The sequence below is a fragment of the Nematolebias whitei genome, chromosome 15 (assembly GCF_014905685.2).
Source record: "Nematolebias whitei isolate Nwh7 chromosome 15, NemWhi1, whole genome shotgun sequence".
NCBI lineage: Eukaryota > Metazoa > Chordata > Actinopteri > Cyprinodontiformes > Rivulidae > Nematolebias > Nematolebias whitei.
The window spans coordinates 44459947-44484679 of NC_056512.1; the positions used below are offsets into that span (position 1 = coordinate 44459947).

The 24733-nt window shown below is 39.8% G+C and overlaps 1 protein-coding gene across 1 annotated transcript in view; it reads right to left on the reverse strand.

Moving 5' to 3' along the window:
* znf385c (zinc finger protein 385C) overlaps positions 1-24733 on the reverse strand; it is a 127550-nt gene that overhangs the window by 21635 nt on the left and 81182 nt on the right. Inside the window, exons 2-4 of the mRNA XM_037689269.1 lie at positions 23658-23800; positions 11643-11753; positions 4469-4658 (exon numbers count right to left, since the gene is read on the reverse strand). Coding sequence (XP_037545197.1) covers positions 4469-4658; positions 11643-11753; positions 23658-23800 — 444 coding nt within the window. The remainder of the gene's footprint in view (positions 1-4468; positions 4659-11642; positions 11754-23657; positions 23801-24733) is intronic.

Below are 24733 nucleotides of genomic sequence, written 5' to 3' on the forward strand. Positions count from 1 at the left end.
ACAAATTTGCAGAAAGTCTGCATCAATCTTAAGCCTGCTGCCAAAATGATACCATCTTAAACTGCAGTTGCGGGCCACACCAGATCATTCCAAGGGCCGCAAATGGCCCCCAGGCCGCACTTTGCACACCCGTGCTCTCGAAGTTAATATGACAAGCTGTCTAGAGTGCTTTAAATAACTGAAAACATGGTATTTTTTGGCAAAATGATAAGTTTAATTTGACATTATTTTAATGTTTTTGCATTTCTGTATTTTTACGGTTATTCTAATTTTTTTCATTGTTCATTTTTATCAGTCTTTATCGTATTTTATTAGATGTAAAGCACTTTGTAACTTTGGTTTTAAAATGTGCTATATATAGGTAAAGATGAACTTACATAAGCTCATGAAATAGAACAGAAAAACTTAAAATGAGGGTGAGTTTAACAGCGAGAGCTCAAATCCTGTGCAGAATAACCCAAGGATGAAAGTCTTAACTGGGATTGTCTCACTGGAAAGTGAAGGAGGATGTTTTTCAACTGAAGCTGAAAATCTGGATAAAGTGATGGACAGCTTTGTCATTCATCCAGTCCTGATACACTGTGTGCATTCAGGCCTGCCATCAGTTTAACTTCAGCCTCGAAGCTTCGATCTCGGACATATTTACTCGTACTCCATGCTCGGCTTCAACCAGAGTCACAGTTGGTGAACAGTGGGGTGACATTTTGGGAAAAATGGATTATCTGAGCAGGACTTTAGGTCCGGTGGCTCCAATCCCACAAAAGCTGCAGAACTAAGTATTATTGACCTTTTGCTGCCGTTTCAACCCCTTAGCTCTTAAACAGTTTTAGTTTTCGGCTGCTTTTATTGACTGTAGATGCTCAACCATGGAGGTTAGCTTTAATCGAATCTTTCAGGAGCTCACTAACCTTCTTACTCCTGAACTGACAGTGTCTCCAGTCGACGTTAAACACAAGAAATCCAAACTGGAGCCAAAGGCTTGTTCATTCAGACTGTGGACAAGTTGAAAATAAACTTTGATAAAAATAATTATAGTTTTAATCTTGTCTATACCAATAATTACCACTGCAGGTTATTTTAAATATTCTAATTTATGTTTTAAACATAAGTATACACACACTTGATTCTTTTTTTTTTAATCAACTACCATAATTTTCGCTGTTTAAGTCTTTTTTTTTGTTGCATAAATTAGCATGCCTGCGATTTATACAATGAAGCAACTAATATCCCCCCCCCATATTTATAACCAATTTTTGGCTGAGATCTGACGATTTCATTCATTGACATGGAACATATTGAACACTACCATTTTCAGCCACCAGAGGGTCCTCGACACATATGGCAAGCCAAGTGTCTCATTAATAGGTAAAAGTGGCTATTAATGAGACACTTGGCTTGCCATACTAAGCCACCTTCGGCTCGCTTCGGAACTCCTGGAGCAAACGTCAAATCAGCTGCATTTTACTGCGCTGCCAAGGCAAAATGCAGCTGATTTGACCATTAAAGTGCATTTATTAAACATATTTGGACTGATGCGACTTATATGGTGGTAAGTACGGTAAGTCCTTGCTCAAGGGTTGTCAGTCATTGTGATACTGGTGTTTTTGTCCCTTCATTATACTCAGTTTGAGCCTGTATCTTTACTCATTTTAATCTACAGCCAAAAAAAAAACCATCCATTATACACATTGCCCCCTTCCTGTCCTCTAAAATACAATTTTGGGGGTTGTAGTTCTAATAATATATCTGCAGTTTCAGGCTGTGTTTGACCTGCTTTTAATGAGATATGAAGTAGCTCCTTAGAGAATAAAAAAGTTACATTTTCTTAAATTTTAAGGTAAAAAAAAATGGATAATATTAGGAATGAAATTATCAGAAAAGATTTATTAAGGAGTTTTTAAAGATCACTGTGCTCAGGTGCGTTCACACCTGCCTGCAGACATCACAGCTTCGCTTCTTGTAGACGTCTGAAGCTTTTTTTTTTTTTACAGGAGTTTAAGTCTCATTTAAAAGAAGTACATTTCAGATTTGTGGAGTTTTCTCAAAACTCTCTTGGGCCCACTTTTCTTACAATACAGTGATGGGGGTTTATAGAAAAAAGGAACTAATGTTTGAATGATCTGTTCCTCTGCCTTGCAAATTAAATGTTATATAAAAGAAACTACAGATTGACGGCAGCAATCCCATTAAAGCACAGATTCATTTCAGTTTCTTTCAGAAGTTAAAATAAAAAAAAGTTTAATTTTAGATGACCAGAACTTGTAGATGAGCTTGAAAGTTGTCTTCATATAATAATTTGTCTGTAAGAATCCTTGGTTTGTTCACTGAATGAAAAATATTTTAAAAAGTTGTACAAGAAAGATTTTCTGTCATCGGTTTGGGGCGATAATGTAATTGCCTTTGTGTCTCTCATGAAAATCTGAACAGATTTTTATGAAAGTAACCAGTTTCAGGATGGCTATAATAATCACTTTTGCAGATACCGAGCTAAAATTTAGCATGGTAGTAGCTGAGTGTCATCCTAACATTGTTTGAGTGTTTTAAATTTTATTTAATACTTTTAGCAAAGGTAAATTATTATGTCTTTAAAAAAATACTAACAAAAGTGCTCTTATTTTAGCTTACCTACATTATCAACTCTTTATATTTGGATGTTTGTCAGTAGATTTGTTGGTACCACTTTACAGTAAGGCTCCCCTTATAGATGTCTAATAAATAGTTTATAGATGTGTTATTAATCCCTCTAAAAACACTTTATAAATCATTAACAAGTGCTTATTAAGCATTAATTAAGGGTGACAGAGACAAAACTGACCAGTTTCTTGCCAAATAGTGAGCCACATCTGTTCACCTATATATTTCATCTAAAGTTGTTATATTAAACATTTCAGGCTAAGTTACTACCTTGTAAGCACAATAAACATTTGTAAACCTATTTTTTTTTTTTTTAGAATAGAATGTACTTTTTCATTGCATTATAAGTATCTACACTTTTAGGATATAATATTAGTTGTAGATACTTATAATGCAGTGATAAAGTACAATATTATAATATTACTGTATTATAACACAGTTTTGTCTCTCTGTCACCCTTAATTAAGGCATAGTAAACAGTTATTAATGTTTTATAAAGTGTTAATAGAGGAATTAATGTATCTATAAACTGTTTATAGCCATCTATAAGGGGAGCCTTATTGTAAAGTGGTACTGATTTTTTTATAGTTTGCAGCTGGAGCTCAACTCAGCTGCTTGTCTTTAACAGGAACAAGAACGTGTGATCACAAAACACCAGTGCTGGCCTCACTCCATCAGCTTCTCATTTCCTACAGTGATGCTTTTAGGATTAAACACTTGGGTTTTAAATGTTCTGGCTCCACCCTATCAAGTGGGCCTTATACATTTTGTCATTTAACAGATGTTTGATCTAAAACAACTTTTAAGTATATAAATCACACAGTGGATAAGCATGTCCAGAAGACAAGACCTTGACAAACACTGCAAGACAATCTGGAGACTTTCTTGCGAATGCTGTTTTAGTCATCCCAGTGAAAGACTCCCTTTAGGAATCAAACTACAAATCTTCCAATTGGAAGAAAATCACTTTATCCCTGAGCAGCATCATTACCACCAAATTATAATACTGAGGTTAACCAGATCACCTGTATCGTTTCAAGATCTGAACACGGAAATGAGATGATCTTGTCTTTGCAGTTGCTGCTTCGCATCCGTGGTACAACTTACAAATTCACATAAGAATTGCCCAGATCTTAAACTTTTAACCCACAGTTATATGAGGCAGTGTGGGGAGATAAAAAGCACACATAAGATGTATACTCAAAGTAAAGTGCAGAGGACCAGGGAGGACAAAAGAAGGCCAGAAGAACAGGATGCTGTTAGTAAACTGAAGAAGGATAAAAAAGGAGTTTAAAGTAAAGGAAAATAACAAAAGTAGCAACTTGTAAGAGCAAAGCATTACATGTAGGAGTTGTGGTTTTGTCTCTGGTGTTGTGTTTATGTCTGCGTTCCCCCTGATCCTCTGTTTCTCTTTATAGGGTATGTGTTTCTTTAGTATCTAGCCCCATCTTGTGTCATGTTCATGCCTTGCATCCTCTGACTCTTTCTCTGGCATCTGTGATTACTCACAGGTGCCTTCACTTGGTCTAACAGGAGTTTCCTGTATATGTCTGTCTCTGTGTTAATCCTTGTCCTGGCATTGTCATCTGTTCACTGATGATGACCCATCTGTATCGTGAGTACCCCCTGTTCATTCTGTGTTTGTTTTGCTTCCCTGTCAGCTCTTTTTGTTCTGTTAATAAAGTCTTTATTTTATATACATCTATCCTGAGTCCTTGCCTGTCTGCCTGCACCACTGGGTTCACCAGCACCAGCCAATTGTGATATTACAAAGTGATCAACCACAAAGCGGAGAAGAGCTGAGGCAGATAAGTAACAAATATCCCACTCTTACTGCTGCTTTCCTTCTCAAAGCTTGCATCTGTAAGAGCAGGAAGAGCTGCATCAGTGGGCATCTTGCTTCGCTCTCGTACTCTTCCCGTGGACGAGGCATCCGCAGCTCGTCGCTGCCTGTTCTTCTGGGCCTCGATGGCTTTCAGTTTCCGGGCATGCTTGTGACCTTTATAGTGGGCTTCCGCTTGGTTCTGGTGGAAAAATGAGAAACATTTAAAATACAGGTTAAAAGGAAGATGCAGAAAGGAATCAGTGTATTATCTGTTGGAAAGACTTGAGCCCACGTGCAATAAATGTTAAAATGCGCGCCTGAATATTCCCCCCTCTCGCAGGCATCCAGAGGCAAAAAGGAGGAGAGTCTGTTTCCACCTGATAACGGAGCTGGCACACTGGGAGGCCAGAGGTATAATTGCATGTGGAATATGCAACAAGGAAGAGGATTCCATCTCTACAACTACCCCATTAATGTGCACTGTGAGAGTCAGCCTCTGCAAAACCCAGGCAGGTTTGGCAATACATACTAATGTTACACACATTTGAGCCCTTGTGAGCACACAAACACAAACGAGACCCAAAACTCGTTCTGACTGACTGCACTTCAGTATAAAACCATGAATTTCCTTATCCGTGGATCTTGATTCACCTTTACATTCTCATCCTTTTCTTGACCTCGTTCAATTTGTGAACAAAAGCTTTGTTGTTAGACTAAGCAAGGATGAAGAAGAAAAATCAATAAACAGATCACTCATTAAAAGCTACACCAGCCTCTGGGGTTCAGCTCTCATCAGCTGCAGGGGAAGGAACATAATTATGGGTTTAAGAAGCAGAACAAGGACCCAAAAACATGGGAAAAAATTCTACAAAATCACTGCAAACTACAGCGAACGTTAAGTAATATTAGCAGTTTCATATATTTAATTAAAGGCCAAATATTCCTTGAAGGAATGTTTATCACCAGCTGTCTTCCAGGCCAGAGATTTAAACTAAACTCAGCTTATGATGAGAAGGATTAGAGTTAAAGCCATTTTGGTAAACCTTGAAAATGACGTGATCCTGCAACAAAACCTAACAAGAGTCCTGCATATAGCACACTATTGTCGACAAACTGTTATACCAGTTACAGTAGATAACAATGCAGCAAACTATAGCAATGGTTTGGATAAGCAAAGACCATGTATAACATTTGACCTTGATTTGTGACCTTAACTTTAAAGCTGTATATACAGTATAATATTATGCAACAAGCTGTCTATACGTGGTACAAAATTAATTAATTATTTTGCGTGGATCAGAAGTTATGGGCGGGACAAGAGACAGTTAACAGACGTACAGAGACTATAGCGTAATACATCCAATTTTCACTGAATATATAAAAATAACTCCCAGCTACTACCACTCCACACTTGTGTTGGACAATGTTGATTATCTGTGGTGACCATCTTAAATTGACGTGACTCAATTTAAGATGTGTTTTGTGTAAATTCCTAGTATTTCGTATAACACCAAACTATTTTTCTTTCACACATTTAAAAAATAGCCCAACAGCTACAGGCATGAAACACTTTGAATAAAACAACATGTCTGCGAAGGACTCCTCAGGGTGAAATTACGTGCAGAAATTAGATATGAGACGAGCAAAATACCCAAGATTTTGTTTCATGTGGTGCAAAAAGTTAATTTCCTCAAGTGTCTGAAAATTAACCAGTACATCAAGTCCCATGAGTGGTGGCGAAGAGGTTAGAGAGGGTGGGCCTGTGATCAGAAGATCGCCAGTTCAAGCCCTGGTACCGACAACATCAAAAATGTGGGTGGGGTAGGTGAAGCACCCACACCTGCCCCCACCCTCATTCGTCCCACTCTGGGCCCTTGAGCAAGGCCCTTAACCCCCACCATCTGCTCCTCCGGTTGTCCTAGATAGCAGCTCTCTGCTCCACACAGAGGGCTGTGTGAGAAATCACCTGATGGAATTGGATCAACCGGTGACTACCTCACCAGCGGCGTCTTCATCCAGCCGTCTTGGTGCAGGCTGAAGGACGAGGCATGAAATGAGCTTTGGTTCGTGGGGATACTGTTCTCTCTAAAGGGATTCAAGATTGTTCAGTCATTCAATTCAATTCAATTCAAAAATACTTTATTAATCCCAAAGGAAAATTAAGTGTTGTCGTAGCTCATCATCCTGGTTTCATTCAAGAGTTGCTAGATGCTGATAGGAAGGTTTTCCTGCAGTGAAGCCGAAGAATCTGGTCACAGATACGATCCGTCCACCCGGATCCAGCTTGATGTCAGATCCAGCGGGCGTCTCGGTCCTCCTGGGCAGCAGGACTGCCCGAATGTCGGGCAGAATTCCTCCCTGAGCGATGGTCGCTGCTCCCAGCAGTCTGCCGAGCTTCTCATCACCACAGACAGACAGCTCAAGGTGCCGGGAGATGATCCCGGTCCTCCCATTGTCACAAGCCGAGTTTCTCACCAGCTCCAGGATCTCGGTGGTCAGGTACTAGAGAACCGCCGCCAGGTTGACGGGAATTATCCATGGCACCTCCTTTTCAACTCATTTAGGATTTGGGGCTGTAGTTGAAGTATTGGAGCTTTGCGATGTTAATCAGCTGCTCCTGGTTGTTAAAAAAAAAAAAAAAACCTTGTTGCCATAGTTACGCATCATAACAAATGCCCAAAAGTATAAAGGTTTCAGTAAAAATCCTTCCAGCTGCACAGCATCTGATACCAGAGGAAGTAATCATCTGAAAAAAAAGTGATTTACATCCAGAATAAAAAGTGGAATTAAAGTTTTAAAAGCAATAACTCACAATGAAAGTAACAGAGCTACAGCCACCCCGAGCTGCACAATTCTAGAACAAATCAGGAAATCCCCGGGATAGAAGCAATATATGTTGCACGAACTGTAAATATACGCTGAGTGGGTGTTAACTTTGTTTTTTTTAGAGTGGAGAAAGCACTTGACTGTTGGAGGGAACTACAGTAGAAGTTATTGAGCCTTTTGGTTTGTTTATTCTGACAGATGCCTCATAAACTAAACAAAAATTAGCATTTATACCCAGTGTGTAAGAAAAATACACTAAAACCACATGAATCCATGAATCACGTCATCAAGTCGTCTAACAACATTTTATCTGAACAAAACAAGGATTATAGATACACAAAACATCCAAGCATGACGTTCTGTCTGCTTTTTTATCAACTCTACAGCTGCTTTTTTTTGTCTGTTGCTAAATTAAGCTTTGTCCAGATAATTTCCACAAGCTGTCAGATTACTAAACTCTCGATAATATTACTGAACAATTGACAATAACTTTGCACTAAGCCACATCTGTGATACCTATATGACTAATATTAGCTTGTAATGTTCTTATTGCTGCTGCATTATGTGGCTGCACTGTGTGTGTCACCACCTTACCATCATAATTCATCTCAATGTTACTCACTACCTGTGCACTAGGCTGTCACACATGTGTAGTTTATGTTAATGTGCAATATATATCATGTGCATTTTAGCTTATATTTCTACCTTGAAATATTATTCATACAAATTCATCCTGCTTGCACTGTTGTATTCTACCATGTTGTTGTTTACCATTTTCTCTTTAGGATCATGTAAATGTTATAATTACTTTTTCACTTTGTGGTACTTTATTTTGTACCCTTATTGCATGCTTTAGTATTTCTTGTTTGTTTGTTCTTTTTTTTTTTTTTAGCAGGTCAAATTGGTTCTTCTCATCCTGAACATTTCATTGTACTGTTAAACTTTTGTTAAACCTGCATTTGACTAAAAAACACAACTTGAACTTTTTTGTGCTCATTTCTGCTCCTTTCAACCCAATTGGTCCAACGCGTTGTTTCTGCTTTTTTATGCTAATTTAACCTTGTTCTATCTTTTCAATTACCTTCTTAGCATTTTTTAAGCTAATTTAGCTGTTTTCAGATCAATTCAAGTTTTTCATGGTAATTTCAGCTACTTTCAGACTAATTAACTTCTTTATGCTAATTTCAGCTTGTTATGCTACTTTCAGCTTTCTCTGCTATTTAATCTTTTTCTACCATTTCAGCTACTATTTAGCCATTTTGTGCTAAATTTAGCCTTTTCAGCTAGTTCCACATTTTTTTTTAGCTCCTTTCGGCTCCTTCCACTTCCTTCTGGTAATTTTAGCTTTTTTTTCTGCCTTTTCAGTTACTTTTCAGCTATCGTTTAGTTAATTTGAGCCTTTTTTTTTTAGCTTATTTACTTTAATTTCTGCTTCTTTAAACCTAATTCAGCAAACGTATTTCTGCTTTCTTCTGTTAGTTTACGCTTGTTCTTCCATTTCGGCTACACTTCAGCACATTTTAAGCTAATTTCAGCTGTTTTTCAGCAAGTTCTTCATCAACAAGCATTCACACTGCCGTTTTGCAGGAAATGCAATTTATCTTGTTTTAGGTACATTTACAGCAAACATTTCTTGTTATGTTTTTATGCATTTTGACATTATTGAGAAATAATCGTCCATATTATTCTGTATTTCCAGCACAGCACACCCATGATTCAAACTGAGTCGATTTGTAAAACCGAGCCAGCGTGTCAGCTTACTTGTTTTCCCTTCTGAACATTATTTATGAGGAGGAGTGTTCAGAATGCCTGAGTAAACTCCGATGAAGGTGTTTGAAAGTTAGAAAAGTATTCGAACTCTCTCAGAGACGGATAAAGCTGCAGTCACCCTGACACGTCGCCGTTCGGGGAAAAGGAGCAGGATTTACTCGTCGGTGTCTCGTTTCCCTCCTCAGCTCCATGTCTCCTGTGTCTTCGACCGTCTTTGAAGTTAAAAGTTCAAGTAAAAGTGTGTACCTGTGTGTGTTGAGACTAAAGATGTCTGAAAGCTTTCTGAACCATTACCACTTTGTTTTGTATGAATATGCATGAAAACGCTATGGGATGTTTTCCTGCCTGTGGATGCGTACAGTATGTGACGCTTGCTGTGAAAAGGATGGCAGGAATGGATGGTTGAGCAGAGAATCCACCTCCTGCTGAGGCTGCTGATTGTTTCTGCACTTCACTGATAAATGGAAGCTCCCCCTGCTGTCTAATCCCTCGCAATAAAACAACTCATACTCTCACATACTGTATATGGAATATAGGAAAAGAAAAACAAAGCTAACTCTTAAAAGCATTACACAAAATGGTCCATACTTATATATGATGCATTTTAAACCTCATCCAGTTTCCACAGAGTGACTCACAGCACGTTGCTCATTCACACAAACACGTAGAGCACTACAGAACAAAAGACGCTACCAGTTTACTGTTACAGACCAATTAGTTCAAGTGCAAGAATCTTTATTATCCCCAAGGGACAATTTGTTTCACAGTCAGTAGACACACAAAACATCCATACAAGACCGTGAGACATTAAAATAACAGAAATCATCACTGATCGATGAGAAGCCTGATCTCTACAGGGATGAATGAGTTTATCAGTCTTTGCGTCCTACATCTGGACAGCAGATACCTGCGTCCAGATGGAAGCAGTCTGAGCTAGAGTTGTCATTCCTAACTCCAACCCGGAGCCCAGACCCGCCCGACCCGGATTAGGGCTGGGCCATAATAATGTACTTAATGTGCGGGTCGGTGTCAGGCTTTTGATTGCGTCGGCAAACGTGTGCGACTAACGATCTAATTATATGGCAACATGGGTTGCCATACCTTCACCAGCCGCACGTGGTCATTTCACTGCGTGCTGACCAGCCTTGAAAGAGGTAAAAAGTTCAGTTAAGCTTCAGATGGACCACTGCCAGAGATCCATCAGCCCAAATGGACGTTCAATCAGCCGCTGCACTCGGCGGACGCGCGTGGCCGCCGAACCATTGACCAAACAGGTGAGATCACACAATATCTGACATGTCAGAGCAGGGTCCGTGTTTGAATAATGCAGAATGCAGCAGAAGCAAGGATTTAATGCGCTTTGACGGCCATGAAAAGAAAAACACCCCCTCAGCTCCGATCTTCGGCCCCCCTTACTCAGCCGCGCGTCCACCGACAGTTAATAACTATATAAGCAAAGCTTAATTAAAGATGTTGGGTTTTTTCAGGTTCAGACCTGTAATTACTGTTAATTGGTAGGGCTGGGTTTGGAAATGATGGTTACGGGCTTTTTTGGGCCCGAATGCAACTCTGACCTGAGCTCACCATGGAGTGGGTGATCAGGATCTGCCAGAATCGGCCTGGCCTTGGTCACTGACCTCACCTTGTGTAGGTCAGTGAGGTTCTGTAGGGCTATGCCTACAGTATAATTAGCAGTACAATTATGTACTGTAGTAAATGTATTTGATTTCTTTCAAAAACTAAAACACAGCTTATAAAAAAAATAAAACAAAATGAATAGTCTGGCATTCCTTTAAGAAATGGAAATCGCCCACTTCCTGTCATGGCAGATCATCTCATGTTGAGAAAGACCGTTTAAAGTGTTTTGGTCAAACCTTGAAAAAAAAAAACGCTTCATGATAAATTGTGAAATGTCAGTCACAGCCTGTGTTGTGAATGACTCTCAGCTACTATCTCAACAAAATTTAGCTCAGTGTCAGAAAAGTTCAATGAGTTGTAGCCACTTGTGCAAAATTCCCTAAAGTTGAATAGCTGCAATAATCATCTTGAACTGAGGTGACTCCAAAAGTTGATCTGTTATAGAAGTACATCTATTACTTTTATACATTTGATCAAAATCCATGCAGCGGTTCATGAGATATTTTGCTAACAAACAGACTGGGATGCCAACAGTTAATGCTAAAGTTTTAAACAAAGACCTTATGCAATGTGAAGCCCTCAGATTACGTGTTGGGGATGATGCTCAGCTACAAGTCCACTAAAATTTAACTTAATTAAAAGTTAGTAAAAGTGGCTGAGTTGCAAATCCGTCCAGTTGCTCATGAAATATTTTGCTAACAGTGAGTTCAGTGGCTAATGTCAAAACAGATCCTGTCTCTTACCGCCCTTCACTTCTGGTGAAGACAAGCATTCAAGAAAATGACAGATGTTCCAAATACAGCTGTTCCATGAGGGTATGTTCACGTTTTGGTAACAAAATGTATTTTGTTGTAAATTGCAGAGAAACATATTTTGTCATCTTCTTTCTTTTAACGTCCTAAATCTTTTTTTTTTCCCCACCACAAGGCCAACGAGGCCTTTTTCTTACCGTGGAGTTAAAGCGCAGGTGACAAATGTTGCAGGAGATGATCTGTTTCTTCTTGAGGGGCTGAGGGACACCAAACGTGTGGTTGATCACTGCCTTCTGGACCGGGTCCATCTGTGAGATCGAGAGAAGACGCAACACAAAACATGTTACTTCTACCGGACGCAAGTTTAAAACCAGGTGGAAAACCAACACCGGCCTGAGAGATGGATTATTTATTTCCACCCAACAATGTGACCGTACGCCTTACTGATACTGGTGTTTTTAGAACTATTAATCAAATTAAAGACTAAAGACTAAATAAACTCGTCTCAAATCTCATAATGCATGTGTTAAGTTGATCACTGATTGTAACTGTATAAGATCAGACGTCAAACTGGATCATCTGAAGGTTCTTTCAGCATCTTTGTGTGCAGTTTTTCTACGTTTAATGCAATAAAACTGCGTAATGACCTCCCTTCAACGTAATAGTGTGAATGTTTATGAAGCGTTCACACTATTGTGATCCATTTTTCTTCTGTACGTTTTTGGGCACAATTCTCGTCCCACAATTTTTGTGCCATTTCAACAAATCGTAAATCAAAATGTTCAGCTCTTTCAGGACAATCCTGCTACTGAATTACTTTTGGTACTGGTGCAACTTTAGCTTTTCAAAATATTTAGCCTTTTTGGCTACTATTTTCCTCATAGAAAATTAAATGAGCTAATTTTACTGCTTTTTTTCAGCTTCCTTGTGCAAATTTAAACGTTTTCAACTACTTTCAGTTAATTTAAGCATTTTTTGTGCTCCTTTCAAATTATTTTTGCTAACTAAAACATTTTTTGTGCTTCTTCTAACTTCTTCCTGCTAATTTCAGCTTGTTATGCTCCACTCAGCTTATTTCTGCTCGTTTCAGCTTTTCCTGTTTTTTCAGCTACGATTTAGTTGTTTTTATGCAAATTTGAGCTTTTTCAGATATTTCCATATATTTTGTGCTCATTTTAACTTTTTTCATCCCAGTTCAGCAGAAATGTGCTCTCTCCACTTCCTTCTTGTAATTTAAGCTTCTTGCTGCCTTTTTAGCTACTATTCAGCTTTTCTTTTGCGAAGTTCAGTTTTGCTCAGATAATTTTCACTGTTTTGTGCTCATTACAGCTTCTTTCAGCCTAACTGGGCAAACGTCTTTCTGTTTTCTTCTGCTAATTTAAGCTTGTTCTACCTTTTCAACTACAATTTAATTTTTTTTAAAGCATTTTAGCTCAGTTCAGCTGTTGTCAGACCAATTTAAGTTTTCATGGTAATTTCTGCTATTTTAAGCCTAATTAACTTCTTTATGCTAATTTCTACTTGTTATGCTCCTTTCAGCTTTTTTCTAGTTTCAGCTTTTTTCTAGTTTCAGCTACTATTTAGCTGTTTTTTGTTAATTCCATTTTTTGTTGTTGTTGCTCATTTCAGCTTTTTTCGCTTCCTTCTGGTAGTTTAACCTCCTAAGACATGAACTCTTGTGTATGTGGATGCCAGGTCCTTTAGCCTTTTCAGCAACTTTTCAGCTATATTTTGCTAATTTAGGCCTTTTCAGCTAAATTCCTAGTCCCCCCCCCCCCCACACACACACATTTCTGCTTATTTAAACCTAATTCAGCAAATATAGCTACTTTCTGCTTTCTTCTTCTAATTTAGGCTTGTTCTTCCACTTCAGTTATGTTACAGCATATTTTTAAACTAATTTCAGCAGTTTTTCAGCAAGTTTTTCTGCAATAAGCATTCACACTGCATTTTTGCAGGAAATGCTATTTCTCTAGTTATTATTTAAATGCTAAGGCGGATATAATATCCAACTAGCCTAATGTGCTATGTACCCATTAATCTGATATTTACTTTGCTCAGCCAATGCCGTTATGTCTTTCCTGCATGTTGGTTTTACAAAAACTCAACGTCTTTGTTTAAACTGGCTAAGAATAAAAGCAAAGAACACGGGACTGGGTTTGTGGACATCTGTACGTGTAAAACAAGAGCTGCACTCAATGAATTGAATTTAGGCGTTATCTCACTAGGCTGCAGCTGTTGGAGACCAGCAGCTCAAAATGGTGTGAAAAGGTGGATTTCCATTACAGTCTCAGTGAATTTGAAGTGTTTACAACCAGCAGGCTGTGCAGCGGCCAGCTTCTGAAAATCACAGACTACGACTGTGAACACTTCTTGTAAAACTGGATCTGTTTGCCGTGCAGATTACTTGGTTCTCCACCTCAGCTTGCTCACTACACAACTTGGCAGCTTTCCACGCGTTTATGACAATCTACCTGAGCACAGATTTAAAATGAAGATGGGCAGATCTGAACCAGTTAGAACCAGTTTATTAAATATTATTATTTATCATCGATGTGGTTTTAGGACGTGGACATTCGGGGCTGTAGCCTCAGGTGTTTGGTATAGCTGAGCTCTTATGCAGGTTGGTTCAGTGTGCACATAAAAATGGGCCATGAAAGAACTGGCAGCACAAAACTTGTTGGTCGTTTGGTGGAAAAAACCCTGAAAATTCAAGGAGTGCAACAAACATTTTTATATTTTATTGTAATTCTGAGCCGGCAAGTACCGGTACCATCCGTTGCAGCTCAGTGAGATATTATCTCATTGCGCCGCTCAAGGTGCAATGCAATGCAAGACATGTTGGAGTAGCTCTTTACTCCTCTTCTTTCAGGATCTCCTCTGTTTTCTGAATGGCTTTTTAAAAAATGAGTATTTCCTCTGGTATCGGATGCTGCACAGCTGGAAGGATTTTTACTGAAACCTTTTTACTTTTGGACATTTGTTATGATGCATAACCATAAAAACAAGTTTTTTTTTTTTTTACAACCTGGAGCAGCTGACTAACAAATTAAAAACTCAAATAATACCTCAACTACAGCTGGGAAACAAGTTGGATGAACTCCAAGCCCTAACAAGGATCCATCCCAATGTAGCAGGAATGCAGTGTTACGTGTTTCACTGAGACATGGCTGCAGGATCACATCCCCGACTCCAGCGTTTTCCTGCCAGGCTTTCTGATCCTACGAGCAGATAGAGATTTAAAGAGGAGTGGCAAAAACAAAGGAGTCCAGATGCTGAACAGTTAGCACGACTCGCGACAAGAAGAAGACCAGGATCATGTCCCACGCCTGCAGCTGGCTGTTCGCAATGAGGAGGAGCTCAACAAGCTCGAGGAGTGACCATCATTCAGGGAGGTGTTCTACCCAACGTTCAGGCGGTCCTGCTGCCCAAGAAGTCCAAGAGAACGCTTTAACATCTGCAACCAGTTTCTTCAGATCCGCTGTAAGACGGACCGCTACAAGAGATCCTTCCTGCCCATCAGCATCTAGAACAACTCTTTAATGAAGTACTTTGAATTGAATTGAATCTTGAGTTGTTGTTGCCCACAGCCTCTCAGAGCACCAACTAAACGACTGTCGTCACCAGTTTGGAACAAATTTTTGTTGTTTTATTTCACATTTATACAAGTTTGGACAACAGTTTCAATGTTTTATTACTGCTGTAGATTTATTTAAAACTTGTTAATATATGCCAGGTTGCTTGCCTATAATTTTACTTCTAAAAACAAAGTTCATTGCGCGTGCTGGTCATTAAAAGGCCACATTCTTCCTCTTTTTAGTGACTCGTTGGGATTTTCCGCTTTAATTTAAAACAGATTTTGTAGCTTTTTTTCAGATAATCTGACATCTGTTCAGAAAGCACTTGAACACAAGTGAATTAGATGTTTTTCCACCGGCGCACGAATCAATCTGACAAGTTCACATTGTAAAGAGGCTGCTTTCACTAAATAACGTGAAATGCCCCGAACGTCACTCACGATCCAACAACGTCAAGATATTTCTGCTCTGGGGTCGCCCTGCATGCACACGGAGCATCAAAAGCCCCTCGTCTGGTAATTACATAGCATCAAACACAGCAATGAAAACAATAGAGTCACGCCAAACATGCACAGATGATCTTTCAGTGACAGGTGAACAGTTTTAGGCGTAAATCTGAAAGAAGTGAAAACTTGACTGTTAATCAGGATGTCACCTCAACGTCTGATGGGACGGGAGCATCTTCGCTCCTCTCTTCAGTGATTGTGATGACTAGCTTTAGGGGATTTTCCTGATCATCGATGCCTCTTTCGCCCACATGCACACATCATCATCACTACCAGCGGCTGTATTTGTTTTAGACGCTCATTAAAAAGCAAACTTTCCCTTCTGCTGCTCTTATATGTTTCTTTTCTCAGTATTTTTTTCTCAGTCAAAGTAATAATTACCTTCTGATAGTCTTCCTTTCAGTTTTAATGTCAGAGACAGGCAGGCTTTACAACATTTTCCTAAAATTATGCTGTTGTGAAAACAATAAATATGTGAGGCAACAATAGTTCTCCTTGTACAAATAATTATTTAAATAATTCACTAACTGAATTTTGCACGTCTCAGTATCTTGCATAATAAATGTAATTTAATCACTTATTTTTATAATTACTTTTCTTGCTATAACTTTGTGTTTTCTGCTTCCTCTCCAAATGCATTCCAGAAAAATGTGTCAGCATTTCATATTATGTACACATATCAATTATTAACAGTTACTGAGGTTTACTTTCTGCTCAGAAATGTGTTGATATATTCATCTGCTAATAAAATATATATTGGGAATATGAGGAGTTTTAAATAAAATTAAAGGCTTAGAACTCCTTGAAGGAAACCTGCCATGTTTCAAGCCAGGTTTAAACTAGGAATGCCTTAAGTTGAAATTTCATGCTCAGTCTATGTGTGTGAATGATGCTCAGCTACTACTACACCAAATGTTAGCTCAATATCTGTAAAACTGACATACTTTCAGCCATTTTTATGGTTGCTAAGGTCAATTAGCTGTTGCAGCTTTTTCTAGTTGAGTTGTCTCCAAAGGTAATATGTAATAAATGTACATCCAATCATTACTTTGAGTTTTGTTAAAATGTGTCCACTTGTTCATGAGATACTTTACTAACATACACCTGAATACAAACCAGGGCTGAATTTGTAAACCAAATGATGCCGTAACGCAAATAGCAGGGATGGGTCTGGGGGTTCTCTCACAGAAATTTTTTTTAATAAAGTAGAGGCCATTTCCTGCATTCTGGTGCATTTTAAGGAGTTGTTAGACATCTACGTTTACGTACATAAGTAAACACTTTATTCAATAACTATTTTAAAGAGCAACAAGAAGTAGCCTGACCAACAGCCCTCCTTGTGTGAATAGAGTAAGCTCCGCTTCTCTCAAGCATCCCCCACGTCGAGTACTCTCTCCATTGCCACTGCCTTCATGTGCTTCAGTTCTCGGTTGTTTAGTTGTACAATGAGAATACTTTTCTTAATGAAAGTAAATTGGACTGTCTTTTCGACATTTTGATCGCTGTTATTTTGATAAATTGGCGCCGTTGTTTTGATGCGTGACATACGTCACGTCAAAACCCATAAAACATTTCTCTTGTATTTTTATTAAACAATCAAAATTTTATTAACGCACCACTTAAACTGTAAAACTGATTTTCAATTTACCGTAGTTGTGCTGTTTAATTATATTTTTGTGTTTTTAATTACAGTACTTTTAGGGGCAAATTTTTTTAAGGGTAGAAGTGGAAATGCTTCTTTGAAGGGACAGCTCTTATGTGATATTAAGAAGTTTGTGAGTGGATGTTACATTTAAAATGAGTGTTTCTGTAATTATTTTCCGGTTACATGTCCAATATATGTTTTATTTGTTCAAGGCAGTCAAATTTGTGCATACATTTATTATTAGTAAGACAGAGTTACCGGATGCAAGCAAACAGTTACTGGAATGCACACACAATAATTTATAATAAAAACATTGCCACCATTAAATATTATTAAATAATATTTAAGTAAAAGTTTTATTTGATAAATTTATGATAATGGATACACTCTGGTGTATAACTGACGTATAAATAAAACCAATAGACGTGTCTACAGAGGGAGAATCTTTGGTCTCACAGTAAACAGTAAGGGCTATTTGACGGCACAGAATCCCAGGACGGCGTTTTATAAACAGCAGTGAAACCCGAGGCTTCATTATTAGATGTAGGGTCCACAATGACAGCTGGTTCCATCGCGGCCCTCTTCAACGTCGCATGAAATGTCACAATCACGTTGGATCTTATCCTCAGCTGGCACAGGCTCTGACCCCGTCCAGTCCTCTGCTTGAATTTCAGGGTGTCTGAGGAGGGGGCTGTTCTCACCTCGAGCTGGACCGCCGTGCCCACTGGACCCAACCTGGTGACACCGCTGACAGCCCCAGCTGCCCACAGGTCAAGGAGGGTACGTGTATTGATAGCACCGTCTCAGATCTTTCCAAAGGAGCGTCATGTTTGGGTCAGCTGGCTCCTCGGTAACAACAGAGTCAGTTTACTGTAGATTCCTCGGGGGGCCAGGTGTGAGGGGCACCATAAACACAACTGGCAAAGATACCTGCTGGTGCGTCTCCCTCCCAGAGCTGACCACCTCTGTTGACCTTTTCTGCACGACTGAAAGCTACCTCTGGGAGTAACTGACTTTCCCCGACTGCTGAAATGTAGCACGCCCCCTCCTGCTGCCCCCCACCCAACTGAACAGGGCAGACTGCACACAGATATTTGTTTTAGAAACTGAATAATGTAATCATTGTCCATCTGCAGTCATCCTGAACCGACAGCTATAAATGCCTCCTTTGTCCGAGCCTCTCCTCAGCTGTCCAAGTGCAGACAGAACTTATCCTGTGCCGCACGGCTGAGACCGTGATGAAGTTTCAGGACAGGTAGTGAGAAAGAGGAGAGATGAGGACAGAATGAGGTGAGGAAGAATGTAAGCCGGGACATAATATATGGAAAATATTTGGAGACAGGTGTATACATCCCCTCCGCAAGGGTGCAACTTGTACGTTATCAGAACTAAGGCTTTGTCCAGATGGGAAAGGAATTTGTAAATACAGTACGTTAAAGTTTTGTATCGTGTCAGCCTTGCGTCCACACACAAACAGCGTTTTAAGCCTCTAATCTGTATTTTATGAAAACAGGTTCCAAAGTGAGAAAATCTTTAAATGAAATCCTTACATGTTTGTGTGAACAGCCTAAAGACAACCTTTATAAAACTATAAACTATATGTACTATATACTTTATATACACTTGCACCTAATTTAACCCACGACAACCCCAAGAGAGGCAGACCTCACCGCTGTCGGCACATTAAAATAAACAACTTTATTTATACAGGTAGTCTCATTGAGTCACAAGGACTCGTTTTCAGTAGAGATGCACCTATCCGATACCAATATCAGTATCGGTCGCGATATCGGAAAAAACTTCTGCATCGGGTATCGTGACAATGTGACCGATCCATGACAGGATCTATTCACTCTAATTCTATGCTTTGTGCTCTGAGTGACGTCACGCGCTAGCAAACTCACCGCACAGATTGTTTTCAAAATGGAGCGAGCGAAAGGATCAGCCATCTGGAACTATTTCACACTACCTCAGCCAACACATTCGACATCAACGTGCAATACGTGCACAGCGACGGTTCCAAGGGGTGTCACTAAAACTAACAGTTATAACACTACCAACTTAATCAAGCATCTCCAGAGATTTCACCTTAAAGAGCACGCCGAGTTTGGTGAACGGAATTCAGCACCGTTTTTCTGTATCAGATCGGTATCGGATCGGCAGCTGCACAAACATGCACATCTGTATCGGTATCGAAAGTGGGAAAAGTGGATCGGTGCATCCCTAATTTTCAGACCTGTTTTTTTTGGGAGCAGAGTTTGGGGGTTAAGGGGCTTGCTCAAGGGCCCAGAGTGGGGCAAATCAGGGTGGAGGCAGGTGTGTGTGTTTCACCTTTCCCACCCACATTTTGATGTTCTTGGTCCGGGGAGTCGAACCGTCGACCTTCCGATTACAGGCTCACATTCTCTAACCTCTGCGCCACCACTCCACCAGATAAACCTGGCATAAGTACTACAGCAGTTGGGTTGTTTGATGTGTTTTTATGCATAAAAAAACATTTGCAGAAATGATTTTGACATGACTATTATTAAAAAAACTTTTGTGTGGAAAAACCCCAAGAGAAGCAGGAGCTCACAGCTGCATAGACTTTATGATTTAAGCCACAGCTGCACTGTCAAACAGTATGTTATGAGGGCTGGTGGCTAATCATCTCCTCCGGGGACTGAACAAACACTGATTTGATGTTAGTTTGCAATTTAGGTATTTTTAGTGTTGTAAACTTTAAGTTCTGGGTCTTGTTTCTCGCTGCATTTAAATATTTTTTTTTTGTAGCAGCAGTTCACAATGCTACTACAGCTATTTGCCTCACAAAAAAAGTCTAAAGTAGATAATAGGGATGCACAATATTATAGGCATGGTATCGGTATCGGCCGATATTAGCATTAAAGTTAAATATCGGACATTTCATGAAAATAACTCACCGATATAAAATATGCTGTTTTTGTATGACAAACCAGTGACAAGGATGTCTGCAGCGCCAGCACAACGTGATGACGTCATGCACGTCTACCTGATCTGATCACGATGGAGAGGATGAAGTCAAAATGTCGGCAATGTGGAAGTTTTTTCATTGAGGATATCATATTCCGAAAATATTTGGACTACGTTGAGCCTCGCTACATCGTCCCCAGTCGGAGATATTTTCCGACGTATTTTCCTTACCCAAGTCACAAGCCATCATTTCCGATGTCATTGAGACGCTAATAGCTGATAGCACTGGGGTGAGTTTTACCACAGACATTTGGACGTCAAGTGTTAGCCCCGTTAGCATGATTTAAGGTGTTTTCACACCCGATAGTCCGGTGGACTCGGTTCGATTGGGGATCAAAAGTCAGAACATTTCTTTACATTTTCAGCTGGTGTAGTTCACATTCTCACTGCACTGAGTCAATCGAGCCAACCTGTTCCCCCCCCTCACCTGTGGTGGCGCTGCACCAAGAACTAGGGAAGGAAACAACACAAAAACCTCTGAAGAAGAACAACTTCTTCTTCTTCTTCTTCTGGAAATAAAAACAAAAACAGAGTGGTATCAAATTTAAACAGTTTTAGGATTTCTGTTTGGTCATTTTTCAACAGCATGAGCAGAAGATGAGGCAGAAGACCATGGAGAATGTTGGTTTTCGCACAAGACGGCTCCGTATGAGGTAAGAGAAATGCACTTTGTTTGCCCTGCGCTGTAGTCCACTTCCTGCTTTTGGAGCGGTCTCCGGTCCGCTTGCATTCACACTGCACCGCGCTAGAGTTCACTTCAACTGGACCGAGACCTAGGTATTTAGTCGGACCAGAGTTCTCTTTTTTTTGTGGCAGCTGTGGTTGTTTTAAAGGGCTTTATAAATAAAGTATTATTATTATTATTCACACCTCCCCAAATGAACCAGACTTTCTAGGCAAACGGACAAGAGTTCGATTAAAGTGGACTAAACAGGGATGGAGTGAATGCACCCGTAGTCTTATGGCACGATGGATAGACAAAACTTTGAACTTAAAAAGTCTGTCCTTCATGCACAGGAGAGCAGAGGATCCCACCCTGCAGCTATAGGAACCTGGAACAAACCTCCACAGGTGAGACAGCATCGCAGGTGACTAATGCTAATAAATAACATTTAACACTTTTCATTTCATATAAGTTAAAGAGCTATGCATATGGCTGTTACTAAATATATGTCACCAGCTCTTACACAACATTTGTAGCAAATAAGGCTAAATAAGAGGGATATGCTCTGACAAATGAAAGTATATACAAAATATTGGTATCAGTTATCGACCAAATAAGAATCCAGTATCGTGCAACCCTAGAAGACAAGTCAAGGTTCTTTATTGTCATTTGTATCACATGTGGTACACGAGGTAGAACGAAATTGTGTACACATGGTCCCACATACAACAATATCAAAATGATAAAGGGTAAAAAGAAACAGTAAATAAGGATCTAAGATATAAACTCAGATATAAGCTAAACGCCCAACGGTATGCTGAAAGAGCTAAGACTAGTCACCAATAGTGCAAAACAATACACCGAACAACAGCAGCACCATTCTCATAAGTTCGAGCATACCAAAGCATGCAGCATGCAGCATGCATAAGTGCAGCTGCTGTCAAGTATTTCTCAGCAGAGCTGCTTGGCACATCTTTAGAACAGGACCAGTAATTTTCCCTGAAGCAAAACGCAGACAAAACACTGACCAGAAAGCAGCACCGCAGATATAAATACACGAGGGTGTGAGAAGGAAGTGTTTACCATTCTGCCTTTACTGCTAACACAGTCAGTCCTCCACAAGGCAGAACAGTGGGCGGCAGGACAAATGAATACGCTGAACTTTTCACATAACAGGTTGGCGACCCCCTACATACACGTCATACATATAATGTCTCATCCACCGCCCCCTCCTACATGTCTGAAGGAGACAGCCACATGTCTATATCCTTCTCCCCCTTTTCTCTTCCCTATTTTATTCTCATTTGGAGAAAAATGAGTTAAAAAAACCTGAAGCCAAAGCTTGGTTATGCTCCATTTATAGACTACCAAGCTGAAGTTTTCACTGTGCAGTGAAAGCAGTGAACCCAACACACACACCGGGTGTTAAACTAGGATCAAAAGAAATCAGAAGTGTCTGCACGCACACACACACACACGTATATTGTACAAAAGGACATTTGGCATAGCTCCGGCAAGTAAAGGATCAAAGACACAAGCTTTTAATTCCAGGCACAGAGGCGAGGTAAGCATCACGCTGAGCCGCATGAAAACCAAACGGTTTCGTCGCCGCCGTTTGGAACAAGGTAATAAGGGTCCCATCTGCGGACGCTGATGCTGACGTGACGGCAGCAGGGGTGAGAAGTGAAACACAGCTTGAATAAAGATTATATCCTCAACCTGAGGTCAAGCTTTCCTCACACAGCTGAAAGATGCAGTGTGGCAGAGGAGGACGGTGTTAGAAAGAGCAACAGGGTGGCTGAATTTTATCTTTATACCACACAGTGATAAAAAAAATAATTATAACCCCGACCTTTATATTATAGTCCTAGAGCTCATAATATAAAAGGTCTGTTGGGAGCTTTTTAATCCGTGGCTATAATATTTATCTCTTGCCACCAAAAGGTAAATGCAGAAGAGAATGTTTGAGGATGTGCCTGTCTGTTAACAAAATATCTCAGGAGTCACTGGACAGATTTTAAATACATTTGCAGGTAATCGTTGGATATCTAGACCTGATTAACCCTTAGAGTCCAGGAAGGCTGCCACGGCCAACTAATCTTAGAAAACAATGAAATAGCTACACCTCCGTTCGTTTTACAGACACTGAATTAAGAGTTTGGTAGTAGCTGAGGCTGATCCCAAACACATACTGTGAGAGCTAACAGATTGTGCAAGATTAGGATTTAAAATATTGCCATCAACTATTGGGAGCCAGCAGTGTCTGTTAGTGAAATGACTCATGAACTATTGGAACAATTTTGATGAAACTTTCAGATGAAGGTTAAAGAACGTGCATCTACAACCAGTTGATTTTTGGAGCCAACCTAATACAAGATGGTGAAGATCTCACAATATCATATGTCTTCATGCATTACATCCTTTACAAGGTTTGACCAAAACAGTTAAACATCGGTCCCTTCACAGCACAATGTATTTTTGTTAAAATCTTTGGCCCAAGAAGTGTCAGGTGATATGAAAAAAAGGTTTGTTAAGTTCAATCATCCAGGTAAATAAATACAAAAAAGGTTAAATCAAGTGGACAGTTTCTTTTTGGGGGAACGTTTCGTCTTTCATCCGAGAGACTTCGTCAGTAGGGCTATCAATGAGCGCTATTTATAAGACAGACCTGGGTTGGCAGGCCTCAGACTGCCAACAAATTAAAACGAAGCGTTTCTCCCAAAAAGAAACTGTCCAGATGATCTGATGTTTGCGTCAGGTGATTTGTCAAGGAATGCAAGGATGATCCTGTTCATGTAGCTGAGAAGAGTTCAGGATCCAGGACTCACCGTGTTGAAGTTGGGAAAGAGGCTGAGGGGGGAGGATCCATTGATCCTGAAAGGTAGGAGGTGTTTGAGGTTGAGATGAGGCTGCAGAGGTCTTCCTGGGACTGGGAGAGAGGCGAGGAGGGGGCCGCCCTGAGCAGATGTACCTGGACAACACAACGAGATAGCTGTTAGCGCTGCAAATAAATATCACGGTACATTTTTGTCTAGCTGCTGGGCTCAAGGGCTCAGAGGACACCGGAGGTTTACCTACACTCTGACACAAAGCACAATCTGTCGATGCTTATGTGTTACAAAATGTAATATTTCTTGACCCCCAACAGGCGAATGCACATGTGTATCCTTCAAGTACACACACCTGTCCTTCATCTACACACTCACACATGCACATAAACACGTCATTTAATTAGTGATTTATTGGCCAAGGGAAGGCGGCTGCATGAGTGGAAGACAAGAGATATCGGATTTCAAATGGACCAGGGATGAAGAGATTTCTAATTTTCTGCCTGGCTGCGTTTCAGTGGAATGGTGCGCTCAGCTGTGCGCGGGCATTTATTCCGGCACCGGGATCAATCATTGGTGTCAGCTGTGGGTTATCGTGGCCACCCTGGAGTGTGCGGATCTATAAGCTCTCGCAGCAGCATGAAAGTTGCTGTTGCACTTTTGCAAGAAACAATAAACACGCCATAAATAAAGCAACTAAAACAACAAAACACCATCTTCTAAAATATAAAAGGCAGGGGTCAAGGGGTCATTATATGTAACGCAGAAAATTAGACATTCTTCTTTTAAAACAATCTGAATTAAAAGCCATTCCTGAATCAAATAGATTAAACTGACGAAGTCTTTTGGATGAAAGACGAAACGTTTCCCCCCAAAATAAACTGTCCACATGACCTGATTTAACTGTTTTTATATTTATCTACCTGTATGATTGAGCTTCCAAACCTTTAACAACAACAACAACAACAACAACAACAACAACAACAACAACAACAACAACAACAACAACGATAATAATAATAATAATAATAATAATAATAATAATAATAATAATAATAATAATAATAATAATAATA